Source organism: Vigna angularis, chromosome 1, assembly GCF_016808095.1.
Source record: "Vigna angularis cultivar LongXiaoDou No.4 chromosome 1, ASM1680809v1, whole genome shotgun sequence".
In the NCBI taxonomy this organism is placed as follows: Eukaryota; Viridiplantae; Streptophyta; class Magnoliopsida; order Fabales; family Fabaceae; genus Vigna; species Vigna angularis.
Window position 1 is genome coordinate 2,502,672 of NC_068970.1, and position 15,263 is coordinate 2,517,934.

Consider the following 15,263-nt stretch of genomic DNA (forward strand, 5'->3'; position numbering starts at 1 on the left):
AGTATAAGATTAAAGCGGTAATTGATAGGTTTTAACATTTTCTTTTATGTGAAGGAGTTTTTAAATATTACATTTTTTTTGTCAAATTATAAGTTTCATTATAATTTAATGGGTATTTTTTAGAATTCAAAGGGTGATCGAGTTTTTGTATGAGAAAATAAAGAGAAATTTAATATAAAGTGAAAAACTAATTTTTAATATGCTTATTTCAAAGTTTTTGTGATGAAATTTGGAAAAAGGAAGAGAGAATGAAATATTATGACAATGTATGTTTTTGAATATTTTTGGATCTTTGAATCTCATAAATCCATAATAATGGAAAAACATAGAGAGCTTATTGTATAGACAAGAATCCATTATCCATGAGTGATGGTTGATGTTTTTATTATAAGTCATAAATTGATCATTATGATTTTGTTAGTAGGTTACCTCATTTATTAACTTGTCTACCTCAAACTTATCATCATTGTACTTCCCTTCAATCCAGACCCCCCTTTCCTCACTTTTCAATGCATGCTTAAGCAACTTTCACTAAATAATACAAATATACACCTTCCAAAAGTAATTCTTCTAACAAAAACTATAAAATGCTTTTTTAATTCTTTTAATTAAAATTACACAAATTAATATGTAAAATGCCCCTTAAAGAAAGGAGAAGAAATACAGTTCTCTGGTGATATTTTACCCCTTTATTCCTGCATGTGACATAAACGTGCATAGTTCAATTGATGAAGATAAGTATGGATTGAGTCAAATCTTCCAAATTATAAGGTGCATGATCAATTGATTTAGATAGATGATTAATTATACACATCTTGTCTATCTTTAATACATTTTATAATTTAAAATATTGATTTTTAATTATAATAATTTAAAAATGTATTTAAATTGAAATTAAAAAATTAAAATGTTCATTATATCAATTTAAATATTAAATGTATTTTTATTATTAAATTAATTGTATTTCATATGACCATACAAACTACTTGTATTTCATATGAGCATACATCACTCAATAAGGTGGAAAAGTAATGGTTTTGATTGCTCATTTAAACAAATCTGATCTTAACATTTTTAATCACTTTGCTTAATGTGATACCAATAATTTTTTTCTGGGTAAAACGAATATTATTAAAATAAATTAGTTATATAAAATTATAAAATCATATTAAAAATGTAGTTATTCTTTAAATATATGTATTTTTATGAAATATTATCAATAAAAAAACTTAAATATTTTTTAAAATTTTATATATTAATTATTTAAAAATTAATCAAGTTTAAATCTTAGAAAATGCCAGCTGATATCAAGCATCAATGTTCACTCATATAATATGTGGATTAAAGTAAGACACAGTCTTTTATAAATTCCAAATAACTGTATGTGACCAGAACCACTCTTCTATCATTTTTTCACAAATTTGCAAAACACTCTCATTTCTTTCATCTTTTTCTTTGTAAGTCTCATGACCACTTCACCTACCTCCTTGTCTTCACTGAGTTATGTTCTGAGATTTCATCAGGGAACATTAAGGTCTGATAATTCCAGTGTTTGGACAAGTAACACCTCAGTGGTGACAGGTATGGACAGTGATGGGAAACATTCATCAATCTCAGGTAAAAAAGTAAAGACTGTTCCATTTGTAATTTAGAAATCTGAATGTTGAATAAGTTGTCTGATAAAGATCTTCTGCTAATTAGTCTATTATTATTATTATTTTCTGTTCCTAATTACAGAAAGTTAAAAGATCTAACCAAATTTTGTGTGGATGAATTTGCTAAAAGACAACTTAAAAATAATAATGTTTTCTACAACAACAAAAAATATGACTTGTAAATTACAAAAGAAACATGAAGTTATTGAAAAAAAAAAGTATTGTACAGTTTCATGATAATACGAAAACAATCATAAATTTCAGATTTTCCTATATATGCAAACTTATTTTCAAAAGATTTTAAGAAAATCAGTTTAATTTTCTAAAATAATAAACAAAATTTATTTATTTCAGCTGTCACAAACAAACACACTTATCTTGACCAAACAATTAAGCTGTTTATATATTTTCTCATCATAAATTAAGCTGTTTCTCAAGTCATCACTATATTCCTACCGTTTGAAAAACGTTCCATCAAGCAAACACGTATTGAACTATTTCATTTCCTACAACCGCGAATTTGCCTGCTCCACTGTGGCACTCTGCAATATAAAAGTACAAAATCCGTCACAGGGCAATACAAATGGCAAAAGAGACTCATAATTATCTACAAAGACAGCTTGCTAAATTCGAAAAGCAGGCAGCAACATTATATCTCCATGTCGTGTACCCCTTACTTTTTCAGTTTTATCTTATACTTTGTTGTTTATCTATGTAACTTTTTATTTTATACACAAAGCAATTTTAATCTAAACAGGAACGTGGATTTATCACACATAGAAGGAAAATGTTAAAAACACCATATATATTTATTATTTTAAACAACACTTTCTTTTAAATAACAGTCTATTAAGTATACAACACCGTCAATGGACAGAAAGAATCTTGCATATTGTACTCCAACGAAGTACTAATGAATGTGTTGGTTATTTTCTTAAGTGCATAAACTTAGGTTTCAATCATCATTTAATAAATGAAACAAGACAAGTTAGGGCTTCAGATCTTGATTAAAATAGTTAACTACCAAGTACAGACAAATTCCATTAGACGATCTTGATTTTTTGTGATCACTGATGCAATGAATTAGTAAAGCGCTCTTTAGATCTCAAAACTACCTTAAGTTATTTATAGTCCTCGATTAACACGACAAGTTTTGCATGGATGAGATGAAAAAAAAAAAATGAGCTTAGGTTACTCACCAGAGGAATTCCTCTGGCAGCTCTTGCAGCCAAGTAGGCACAAGGCTTGAAGAATTCTCCATACAATTCTGACCATTTCTCCAATTTTGAATATATGTACTTGGATCCATGACTGTCAGCCCAGAATATGATACCTCCCCTGGTGAAATCAATCCCAAAATTTAGAAAGAGTACAAAGTTTTGATAAGTGCCAAATAAAGAATAAGACAAACCTGTAAGGTGGAAAACCCATGCCCATGACAGAGGCAATATCGAGATCAGCGGCTTTGACTGCAATACCTTCGCCAAGGACCCGACAAGCTTCGTTCACCACAGGAAAGAATATCATCTCAATGATTTCCTTTTCTTGTATCTTTACAAGCTGTGCAGGTTGAGATTCAGAACATCATATCCAGAGGAATTTACAATGAAATTTGACTTTAAAATGTACTTCCTCGCTATCCAAAAATATGCTATGAACTAGGAAGAGTTAAAAGACCTTAGGATCAAGGGAGACACCAGTAATGCTCCTAGCCTTCTCAATATAGTTTTTCAATTCAGTATCAGGACTAGCCTTGCGTTTATCATCATACAAATAAAACCCTTTCCTAGTTGTTTCACCTGTTAGAAACAAGTGTTAAAGATGGTCGAATTAGTTTAATAGAACAAAATGGAGCATATGATTGTTATGTAAACATTTTCCACAAAGATATAATATTGTCAGAATTCCAATTGATGCTGTAGTTTATCTCTACCAGCTCTCTTATCTTCTTGCAGAAGGGGAATGAGCATTGATTTATAAGTTCTCTCAGGAAAATTCTCAATGAATTGCATACCAGTAGCAATCGCCACACCAAACCCAACAAGGTCAACCAATCTGCATTAGTGAATAAGTGTCAAATCGTGCACTTCAAGAATTGATAGAATATCAAGCACATATCCGATCAATAATACCTAAAAGGCCCCATGGGCATTCCAAAATTGCTTATTACTTTATCAATTTGATAAACATCTGCACCACGTTCAACGAGCAAGAGACCTGCTTGGGTATACGGGAAGAACATCCTGTTAACAGCAAATCCTGTGCAGTTTCCAACCACCACTGGTGTTTTCTTTATCTTCTTGGAAATATATAACACGTCAACTATCACTTGAGGAGATGTCTTGTTGGTACGCACAATTTCCAGAAGCGGCATAACATGTGCAGGACTAGGGAAGTACAAGTCAGATATTTACATCAGCTAAAAAAATTAGTATCCAAATAAAAGATCTCACCTGAAAAAATGAGCTCCAACAATTCGATCCTTAGACTTGGTTTTCTCTCCAATCAGGTTCAGGTCGATTGTGGAAGTGTTACTAGCAAGTATACAATGAGGTGGACAATACTTTTCAAGATCAGCAAAGATCTGCTGCTTTAAGGAAACATTCTCAATAACAGCCTGTCCAGACAACAAACACCAAAAAGAAGTTAATAATTTCCCAAGCAATGGATAACATGCAACCACGATCCTGATGACAGTAAATAAGCAAAGTTTACTTTGTGTTTCATTATACAACCTCTATGACCATGTCCACATCTCCGAAGCTTCCATAATCAAGGGTACCTTCTAGAAGAGAGACTGCCTTTTCAAAATTTTCCTGGGTCAATTTGCCTTTCCTAACACGGCTCTGTAAGTTTGCTGTTCATAGTGGAAAAATATTACATGAAAACAGGTACACAGCATAATCTATTTCTTAATTAAAAATGCAGATTGAATAGGGACTGGTGAGAGCCAAATCTTAAGAATCTATTCTCACCTTTAATCCTATTGATACCAGCATCTAAGAACTTTTCATTTACTTCTTTCAAGATGACAGGATAGCTGCTAAGAATTAAAGCCGTTGCTATTCCAGAGCCCATTAGTCCTCCACCAAGGACGGCAACCTTCTTAACGTTTCTTGGAACCAGACCAAGATCCGTAACCCCAGGTATCTGTTCATGTCAAGAGGTATTGAAAAATTCATATCTATAAAATTTATAAATAAATTTAGCACTTAGAATCAGGCTAGCTAATTCTGCTTCGCAGCATATTTATCCGTATAAAAAAATGGTCTGAATATCTAACCCTAACCCAATCACAAAAGCTAGTTCAAGGAGGAAGGATTGCCCAAACCTTAAAAAGAGTATTCTAACTATATTACTAGCTAATGGGAGGCATCTTAACACTCCCTCACCTCCATAGTCTGATGTTTGCAAGATTAAGCAGCTGTGGTAACTCATCAACACTAGATACACTTTGATACCATATTCCATGTTTTGAAATTAACAGTAGAATTATAAGAAATAAAAGGCTGCGAGGAAACACAGAGACTGAGACATGAAGGGGGAAAAGATGAACAACTTCAGGCCCTTCGTGAACATCTTACATGGTTGTTGATGATGCACAAGAAAATAAAATTTTGATAAAAAAAAATTGACAATCATTGTTAACTAACTGACCAACAAAAATAAGATCACTAATAATGAGACTAAGTGAAACAAAGACATTTGTTTAATATGTTATCTATCACCCATTGCTGTGATAAGTAAATGGCTTCCATCTCCAGTACGAATTTGAAGATTTCCTGAGTATCCAGTGACATTTGTATGGGTTTCAGCACTGTAGGTCATCTGATTGGATGCCCCGGAGTTAAAATTCCAAGAAGAATGGGTAGAAGAAGATTCCCCAAGAGCCCCAGAGCAGAGAAGCGGTAAGATCATTCGCGCACAAATTCAGGGGTCAATGTTTGAAGGCCGGTAAGAGCATTATGATGCACATTTCCTGTATCCATAGAACTACGAGACAATAAAGGTTGTGGTAATTTTCTTGGCTGGACCTATTGAACATTCTGTTATTATTTGACCGCCTTTTTTGCAGTAATTGAAGAATTTTTAGAAAGCTTGAGCAAAATTATAAGTCCTTTAAATCAGAAACATTGAATAGTTCTCAAGAACTGTTTTCTAGGTTTGCTTTGTATGGTGTCCACAACTAGAAGAGATATTGTTCATTTTGAAGTTCATTTAGGCATGCATCCGAGGATACAATATCTATGTTCATAAGATTGAGCAGAATACCTTCAAAATCTGATTTCAACTCAATAAGAAATTAATCTCGTTTACTAGTTTCATGAACTGTTTGCACCACATAATTGACAAATCTTCATAAACAACGGCAATTAATTCAAAGGGAGACTTTCCTATTGAAATATGTTTATTTCAAGTTCAAGCCAGAACCTTCTAGCAGTGTTATTCTTTCTACACATTTTCTTTAGATAGGCCAATATCTTGGATGCAGTGCTGAATGGTCTAAAAGATTGAGGACAACATTGGGATCAACAGAGCCTATGATCCAAATCATGACTCGAGTGTCTTTGATTTACCACTTGTCATATTTAGTGTTTTTTTTTTCATTTTTATCGAGAGAAGGAATGCTACCATCAATATCACAATTTCTCACCTTTGACAAATATATAGAACTGAAATGCTCAGGTTGTGTAGTTCTTGCCATTAAAGTGAACCAACGAGATGTCATAAAGAATTGAGTGGAACAAGGGGCACATTGAAAAAGGGACAGAGGTCAAATGAACTTATTCTAGAGTAGGACAGAAATGAGATAACAAATACAAGAGGCAAGGAATCCTGGGCAAACCTAGGCAGGATCGCACCTCAGATTAATATCGTGTTAAACTCCGAAAAACTGTAGGTCAAAACTATGTGTTCATCTGGAGAATTCTCATATAAGTAATATAATAAATAAAATTCCAGCCTTGAAAAGTAGCTGAACTGCTACAAATGCTAACCTACATCTGTATTATCCCAATGAAGTAGATAACGACATAATTATGTGATTACAAATATCCTAATAAAGGAAATAGTTACAAAATCAGCAATCATATTGAAGGGGATAGTCACACAATTCTGGCTGCGGGATCTGCTTGATTGAATGACCAAAAATTCTGTGGGGATGTGTTCAAAGAAAGTCATTGGAGGCACCGAGGAGGAGGGTAATTGCCAAGGCTTTTAGTCCGTGTGAAATTGATAAAAGGATGCCAAGAAGGACAATAATAGAATTTATTAAAAGGGATACCATGGTAAATTATATCCATGAAAGGTTATTTTTAACCGGGGCTAATGGTATTGATTAATTCATGTAATCAACCACATCTATTGGGTATTGTTGTATCAAGATGGGTCAGGATTCAATGAAAATAGGAAATAAAAGATTAGAAGAGTTTTTCTTTTCAAAACTTTCATCAAATTCAATACAAAATTTACAATTAAATCTATGTAATATTTAAGCTTTCAGTGTAAAAGTTTATAACAAACTTTTAAGCAGGAAAATGAACACTCTTTATCTCTGAATAACTAGTTTTGTCACTCGAAGCACGAGAAATAAGTGTAAAATTAAGACAGAAAACCCTAACAAACCTTGGACGTTCCTCTTAGAGAAAAGAATATGTGAACTAAGCTTTTGCAGGTATCTGACTTTGAAAGTATTTCAGATGCTTCAGCTTCCTACAAAAGATCAAAAGACAATGTCACAAAGTTCTGCAGCAATAATATGAAGAAGCGAAAGGGTATACTGGAGACAGATAACAACCTTCCAGAGTCCTGCACGGGGACCAGCAACTACTCCTGCTTCAATAACATCAATGCAAACCAAAGGATGCTGGAGGTTCGGAGCCCGTTTCCGAGCCTGAGCTCGAGCAAATTTCAAAATCTCCAATGCTTCTCCAAGGGGTTCTAATTTGTCAGTCTTATAAAGACTAGCGATCCATGGTCGCCGATGGCCTACAATATCCAAGGCCCACTGTCGTGCAGCTTTCACCAGATCATCAGGCGACGTCAATCCATCTACAAGCCCCAAACTAAAAGCTTCCTTCCCTTTAACTGGTTTAGAAGTCTTAATTGAAAAAGAGAGAAAAAAAAAATTGAAGAAATTAATTGAAAATCACTGGACAAGAACATTGAAGTCACAACTCTTGAATACTTTCATGTAAAGAAAAAAATAATTCAACACAAAGTGGAGAACTGAACAAAAAGCTTGTTGATATTACGTTCAGAAAAATTCAAAGATGGAACAGTTAACGTGCTGTTTGACTGATCAGCAACCTTGAGTTTGAAAACACCAGCTTTTCAGATCAGTTCTTCACATTGAACAGAGTGCAAAGTTACAAAAAATAAGCATAAAGACGTATAGTACCAGCATCATTTCAAGTGCCTTTGCCAAACCAACAAGACGAGGAAGTCGCTGTGTTCCTGAAAGACAATTCAAATTTTAAATTGTCAATACTAAAGAAAAAGAAAATTAGTCATAAGACCTGAACTGTTACTCATGGTCTTATTTTCTACTTAACATTTTGAATTCATACACAAAATACAAGTAAATTTGATGAAAACAGATAAGAATGAGTAAATACCTCCAAGTCCAGGAATTATTCCAAGCTGAAGTTCAGGCAAACCAAGCTGAGCAGTCGGGGTTGATAACCGAGCATTGCACGCCTATATGAGAAAGAATGGGTAACAATTTGTAGAAATTTACAAAGAAAAGTTTCTTTTTCCTATTCAGTTGGCAACACGAACCATTGCAATTTCTAAGCCCCCACCCAAGGCAAGGCCATCAATGGCAGCAACCAATGGCTTCCTAGCCGCTGAAAAATGAAGACAATAGATTGTAGATAGCACAGAGTGAAAAATAAATAGCAAGTAAAGAGTTTCATAAAGAAATCACGTACCTTCTATGGTATCAGTGATGATTTCTACCGATAGCCAACCAGGTTTTGGACGCTCTACATGAGGAGAGAGGATAGAGTTACACAATGTCTATGAAGTAACCACATTAGAAAGACACTCCCAAAGAAGTACCTATCGACTCGTTATCACCAAATGCAGATATATCAAAGCCTCCAGAAAATTTTCCCTTTGCACCTGATAAAGTAACATAAGATTCAGTTATGATGCGATAGCTACAAGCTAGTTGGCCAACAAATATCTTCGGTTAAGCCCAAAACCAGCCAGCACTCAACTCCCATTTGTTCTTCTCAATACTAATAGAGCATCTTAGTTTTTCATAGTTTGAAACTTCGGTGTTTATCAAAATGTCCCCATCATATCACACGAGTAATGTTGAAAATAATCTAAATGTAAGCCTAAGTTTTACATCAGGTAAAAATGACAAAATTATATTTTATATAAGATAAAAGAAAGAAATCCATAAGTGGTGTCAAATACCTGGAGTTGGAGTCAATGTCACACATATAGGTTTGACTATCAATGAATATACAATAGGATCGGTAATAACAAACTAACAAGCAAGACTTTTCAATTTGGGATTGGTCCAGGAGGGTGATGATTTGGGTAAAAGATTATAGACTCTAGTGTGTGGTTGGTTATCTATGAAATTCTCTTTTCCTTAATTCAATTTAGATTATATCTATATATTTCACACTGTCCACTGCAAAACCATGGTACTGCTTTCAATATCAAACCCTACCAAAGGAACAAGCTTAAGTATTGCCCCCTTCCCAGTTGTTTTTGAATAATGTCAGCCTCAAAACAAATTGCAAAACATACCAGTAACAACAAATGCCTTGACATCGTCTCTGCTTAGAGCCTCATCAAAATTCTGCTTAAAACTGCGTAACACTAGAGAGAGAAAAAGAGACACCGAAACAGAAGGAGAAATTATGGACACAACATAGAGTGACATTCAGTAATAGAAAAAAGAAATGAAAGGGTAAAAATTTACCATCATAGGAGAGAGAATTAACAGGAGGGTTGACAATGGTGATGACGGCAACCCCATCAGGTCCAACCTCCATGAGCGTGTGTCCTCTGCTTCCCATTGTGCTGCCACTCTTTTGACTTTCCAAGAATCAGTCTTGAAGAAGAAAATAATAAATAAAAAAAGATGGAGAAATTGTGTTGAAGATGGTGACTACTGTGCAACATAAATAAGCAACTAACATCACATCAAGGCACATAAAAGTATTTAATGATACTATCCAACTTTCAATGGATACCTTAAAGTCAATTTTCATTTTCACACAACTATCTCATAAATTATTAGTTATTAGTTGTTAGCTGTTCATAAATTGAAGTATTAGATGTAAGTAATTCATAAATTATTCAATAAAATATTTCAAAAATATAAAATAACATAATATATCATGTAAATAAAATTTTACTTTTAAATAAAAATATATTACCATGTAACTAATTTTTTAAAATTAAGAAAAACTTACATAATTTTTTTATTTTATTTTAGGATGTAGGGTTTCTTATTTATAATGTAAAAAAAAAATTTAACCAAAGTATCATACATTTCATTCTTACACTTTTTTTTTTAATGGAGAGAAAACAAATAAAAATTGATATTTAAGACATGTTTCAACTTTCCTACCATTTATTAAAAAAAAATATTTTAGTTAATATATATAGGCAAAAAAACAGAAATATTATGTAAGAATTGAGTTTATGTAAAGTAATAAATGAAAATCATTATTTATCTTTATTAATTTTTTTAGAAGACATGATCCATAATTTGTTTTGTTTTAAAAAACTAAAATTAAAATTTAATATTATGATTTATTTACGAGACTCAAATTATATAATGGTATAAAATATTAAATAAATAGTAATAACTTCATTACATATATTTTAATATGTACATAAAGACAGTTGTTATAACAAATATAAATTGATATGAATTTTGCTATATCTCAATAATGGAAAAAAAATAAAACCAAATAAATTTTATTTAGTATAATGGAAGAAAATAAATAGTTTATAATCCCCAAAAATATATCTACAATTAAAGAACAATATATAATATATGATAGCGTGATATACATTATTATAGAAATAAATTAATTTCATTACCTTGTTGTTGGCTGTTAGTCTAACCAATGAGTAAATAATCATCCTTCCAAATGGTTCATTTGTTTTTCAATTAGTATTTATAAAAAAAAATGTCAACTATTTAATACATCGTTTTTATTAGATAGTTTAAAAATTTTAGTTAGTTAATTTTGAATAAACAATTATTTAAAAGGATAAAATAGTAAAATGATTATTTTAGTTTGAAAAATGGTTAAAAAGTTATGTACACCAAAATGGAAAATTCCTTTATTGTAGACAGTTTTTTTTTATTGTAGGTAATTAATTAATTTTGCAAATGACTATAAAATTAAAAAAGTAAAATTATAAAATGATTTATAGTAATAAGGGCAAAGCTGAAAACTGAAATGTATACACCAAATGGTTACAAAAATCAATCTTCTTACATATGGCTATAGATAAAATAATTTTTAGTTATTAAAATAAAAGTTATAAGTATTATTGTGTAAATGATTTTTTATTATGAGTAATTGTTTAAATTTGTAACTGTAGTTATTGAAATAATTATAGTGTAAATATTTTTTTACAATAAGTAATTATTTGAATTTGAAAAAAAAAGTTATTAAAATGAGAAAACTGAAAAATAGTTTTTTTATCAATAATTATCTAAATTTTAGAAATAGTAATTGAAAGGATAAAGTTGGAAAAGGAAAAAAGGATATAAAAGAAGTGTATATAGTTATAGGTTTATAATTATAGGTATAGCTATAAATAAAATAAATTTTAGTTATTGAAATAAAATATATTATAAGTAATATTGTTTAAATAATTTATGAGTAATTATTCAAATTTAAAAAACTAGTTACTTGTAACATCCCAATATATATATATATATATATATATATATATATATATATATATATATATATATATATATATATATATATATAGTGTAAACTATAATAAAGAGAAGTAACATGCATGATAAAGTAATACAGTTATCCATCTAAAATATAAAGTGATATATTTACAGTCATCCAAAAACAACTATAAATTTAAAACTTTATATACAGACTGAAACTATTCCAAAACTATACACAAGGTTCTAAAGAACAAAAGCAACTACTCAGCAGCAGCGTCACCTCCATCCAATGCTTGCTCCAAAGAGACTCTTCTTCTGCTGCTCACATCCAAAGGATGGTCATCGCAGAAGAAGAACAGCAGAACATACAAAACATAAGCTCACAACAGGGTAAGCTAGTTTAAACAAAGATTAATCATACAACAATTTATTTAACTTCATACAAGCATATTATACATTCTCATCATTTAAACTCTTCAAACATAACACACACTGACTCAGACTGTCCGGACTTAGAATGATTGCCGAGCTATGGCGGATAGTGCACTCGTGGTGGCTTCTACTGCTTTGTAAAGCCATTGCCAATAGGTTTCACCCTACCACACTCACGAGGTTAGTCCGTTATCACTCACCTTGGGCCATACTGGAAGCACCCAAGACTAGGACCTCTTGTTACTCCTCACGACATGGATCAATCCTCTCTACTTGAGAATGAAAGACCATTGGAGTTTCAGGATAACCCCCAAGACTAAGCTCATGCATCAATTCTAAACTTACTTGAATCTCAACTAGAGATTCCACTTTGAATCACAACCAAAGGGTACTACCATGTCTCCTCTCCTTGAGGATCATGGAATTACGTCCAAACCATACTTGAACTTTACACTTTTGATTACAACATACCACAATCACCACAAATATTACATGATACAACTTCAACTTACTTCATACAACACCTATTGATGCATATCAAACAACATAAGAATACACAAGACTTGAACTAGAACGTACCTCTCGCACAGCGCACACCTTCGCATAGCGAGACCATAAGCTTCTCGCACAGCGACCTAACTCGCCTTGCGAAAGCCCTAGACAGAGACCAACTACTCTGGATCTCTCGCATAGCGACTAAACTTGTTACGCGAATAAAATTGTGAAATACAACAGACCCCAACCCCTCGCATAGCGACCCAATTCGCTATGCAAGAACCTCATCCAGAGGCTTGACCCCCAAACACTCGCAGAGCGAGACCCACTCGCTAATCGAATAAAATGAATAATGGTTCCAGACCCCAACCAATCGCATAGCGATTAAACTCGCTATACGGATTGACAAACAAAGAGCAACCCTCTCAATTCACTCGCACAGCGCACCCATTCGCTATGCGGGTACATTGGCAGAGAGCACCTCGCCAAGGTAACTCGCTATGCGAATCCATTCGCACAGCGAGTCTGCATAATCTGCAGAACGAAATTCTGCATAATTATACAACTCAACCACTCCTTACCAATTCTACTCAACTTGGCCAACTTCTAACACTCCTAATTCGATGTATATACTAAATTAGACTTGACTAAAGGATTCTAAACATTCCTAACACCAATCTAAAGTGTTTATGCACCAAACTCTACTCTAAAACCTCCAATTCATCAACTTAGAGACTCAAAACCAATTCTACCACTTGGAACCTGTTTTTGACCATTTTGATGACTCAAACCAGTCACATATGACCTATCTACACTACCCCAACAGTCACTAACAGCCCTTGACCACTAATTCTCAATTTCACTACCTCACTTCCTCTAAAATACACTAAACCAGCCCAAATCACTTTACACTTTACTTCCTCATCCCCACAACAGATCTCATACAGCAACAACCTCCGATTTACACAATCACAGCACATAGATTCATCCAAACCAGTTCATCAACAACATATCACAGTTTCATAATTTCATCTTTTCAACACATTCAATTCACATTACTCTAGAACTAACAATTTAGTCTTAAGCAGTCAAATATTATCAACTTCAACACATACAATTCATACAACAATTCAATACAGTGGCTAGCTCCCCTTACCTCAGAGATACACAGTCCCAAACACAGAAACGTTCCAGCCGTACTTGCACAGCAAGGAAACTCAACAGAAACCTACAACTCACCAATTGGTGATAGAGAACCACACTTAGAACCTAAATTGAGCTAGAAATGAAAGAAATAACTACTAACCACATGCAACCCGAAAATCATTGCATGCTCACAATCCAGAGAAGAACGGACATAAAAGTGAGACAACTTACCAGCTGAAGAACGAGAAATTGATCGGTCAAGATTGAAGCTCTCAACGCCAGGATCGCCTAGGCACTTCCTGATCGTCGAACAGAAAACTCAGCAGAGAGAATTTGTAGAGAAAACTCAGAGAACTCTGAGGAATGGTGTTCTAGAGAGATGAAATGTTCTTAGAATAATGAAAAGTGTTATAAAAATTCTATTTATATTATAGGATTATTTTAAAGTAAAATAATCTATCTCATTATTCTAATACACCAATCTGCTGTATAACGCTCTATTTTTCAGGTCTTTACATTACTAAAATATTAAACGTGTAAATAATTTTTTTATAAAGAATAACTATTTGAATTTAAAATGTAGTTACTAAATTATGAATATTTATTTAAATTTTAAAAATAATAATTAAAAAGGTAAAATTAAAAAAGCAAAAGAGAATAATAAATATGCGTATCGTTTTTATATATATAGCTATAAATGTAAGTTCAAATTCTATTGTTTATTATTGAATTTATAATATAACCGGATTTCTAGAGGATAAAATTCGATACTTTAATTATATTGCTGAAAATTTTATATAGGAAGTAAGGAGTACCAATTATTTGTCAATAAGATTAATAAATTATGTTATTAAGGCAAATAATATTATGCCTTAAAAGAATGTTGTAATTTTATTACATTTTTTTTTAATGTCCATCTCTTTAACCTAATTACCATTACCTTTTAACTTAGGCAAATACATTTCATTAAAATGATTGTGTGCTATTCCTGTCAACAAGCCTGAAAATAAAACCATAAAAAATTGAAGATTTAGTGCATAATTAGGAACAAAGTTCCCAAAACACCATTGATGATGTTAGCTTCAAAAAAAGTTTGTATGCACTTTGTTAACAGAGTAAGTGATTTCTGGACGTGTCGATGTGATATATTGAAGGGCTCCAACAATCATGCGATATGCAGTGGGATCATATAGACAGGGGATGAGCCATCTTTGCTGAGACGTGAAAAGGAGATCATGAGAGTCTGTTGAGGTTTGGCATTCAGCATATCAGCTTTTGAAAGAAGATCATGGATGTATTTTATCTGAAGAAAAAATGTAATGGGCGATCTTTTAGCGCATAGTTAGTACGAAGAATGTGAATAGTTAGTACGAAGAATGTGAATAAGGTGTTGAATAACATGCAAATTATTACCCGTATTTATTATATCATCAACATAGATTAACAGAAGCAAGGTAATGTCATTTTGAAAACGAATATGAAAACCAAAAGAATAAAGAGTTGCACTAAGCTTTAGAAACCATGATCTGGGGGCTTGCTTTAAGCCATAGATCACTTTGTTTAATCTACACACAACATTAGAGTTATCAGAGAAACCTGGAGGTTGAGACATGTAGGCAATTTCACAAAGAGAGCCA

At 32.4% G+C, this 15,263-nt stretch overlaps 1 protein-coding gene across 1 annotated transcript; it reads right to left on the reverse strand.

Moving 5' to 3' along the window:
* Positions 1 to 1,975: 1,975 nt before the first annotated feature.
* Positions 1,976 to 9,803, reverse strand: LOC108342180 (peroxisomal fatty acid beta-oxidation multifunctional protein MFP2). The gene is made up of 18 exons (XM_017579905.2): positions 9,601 to 9,803; positions 9,426 to 9,497; positions 8,718 to 8,780; positions 8,588 to 8,641; positions 8,436 to 8,503; positions 8,273 to 8,354; positions 8,056 to 8,111; positions 7,453 to 7,755; positions 7,281 to 7,367; positions 4,631 to 4,805; positions 4,391 to 4,512; positions 4,109 to 4,272; positions 3,788 to 4,042; positions 3,589 to 3,710; positions 3,333 to 3,454; positions 3,067 to 3,215; positions 2,855 to 2,993; positions 1,976 to 2,197 (listed from the first exon to the last, which is right to left on the reverse strand). The coding sequence occupies exons 1-18, from the start codon at positions 9,695 to 9,697 to the stop codon at positions 2,162 to 2,164; spliced, it is 2,166 nt and encodes a 721-aa protein (XP_017435394.1). The 5' UTR covers positions 9,698 to 9,803; the 3' UTR covers positions 1,976 to 2,161.
* Positions 9,804 to 15,263: the final 5,460 nt, after the last annotated feature.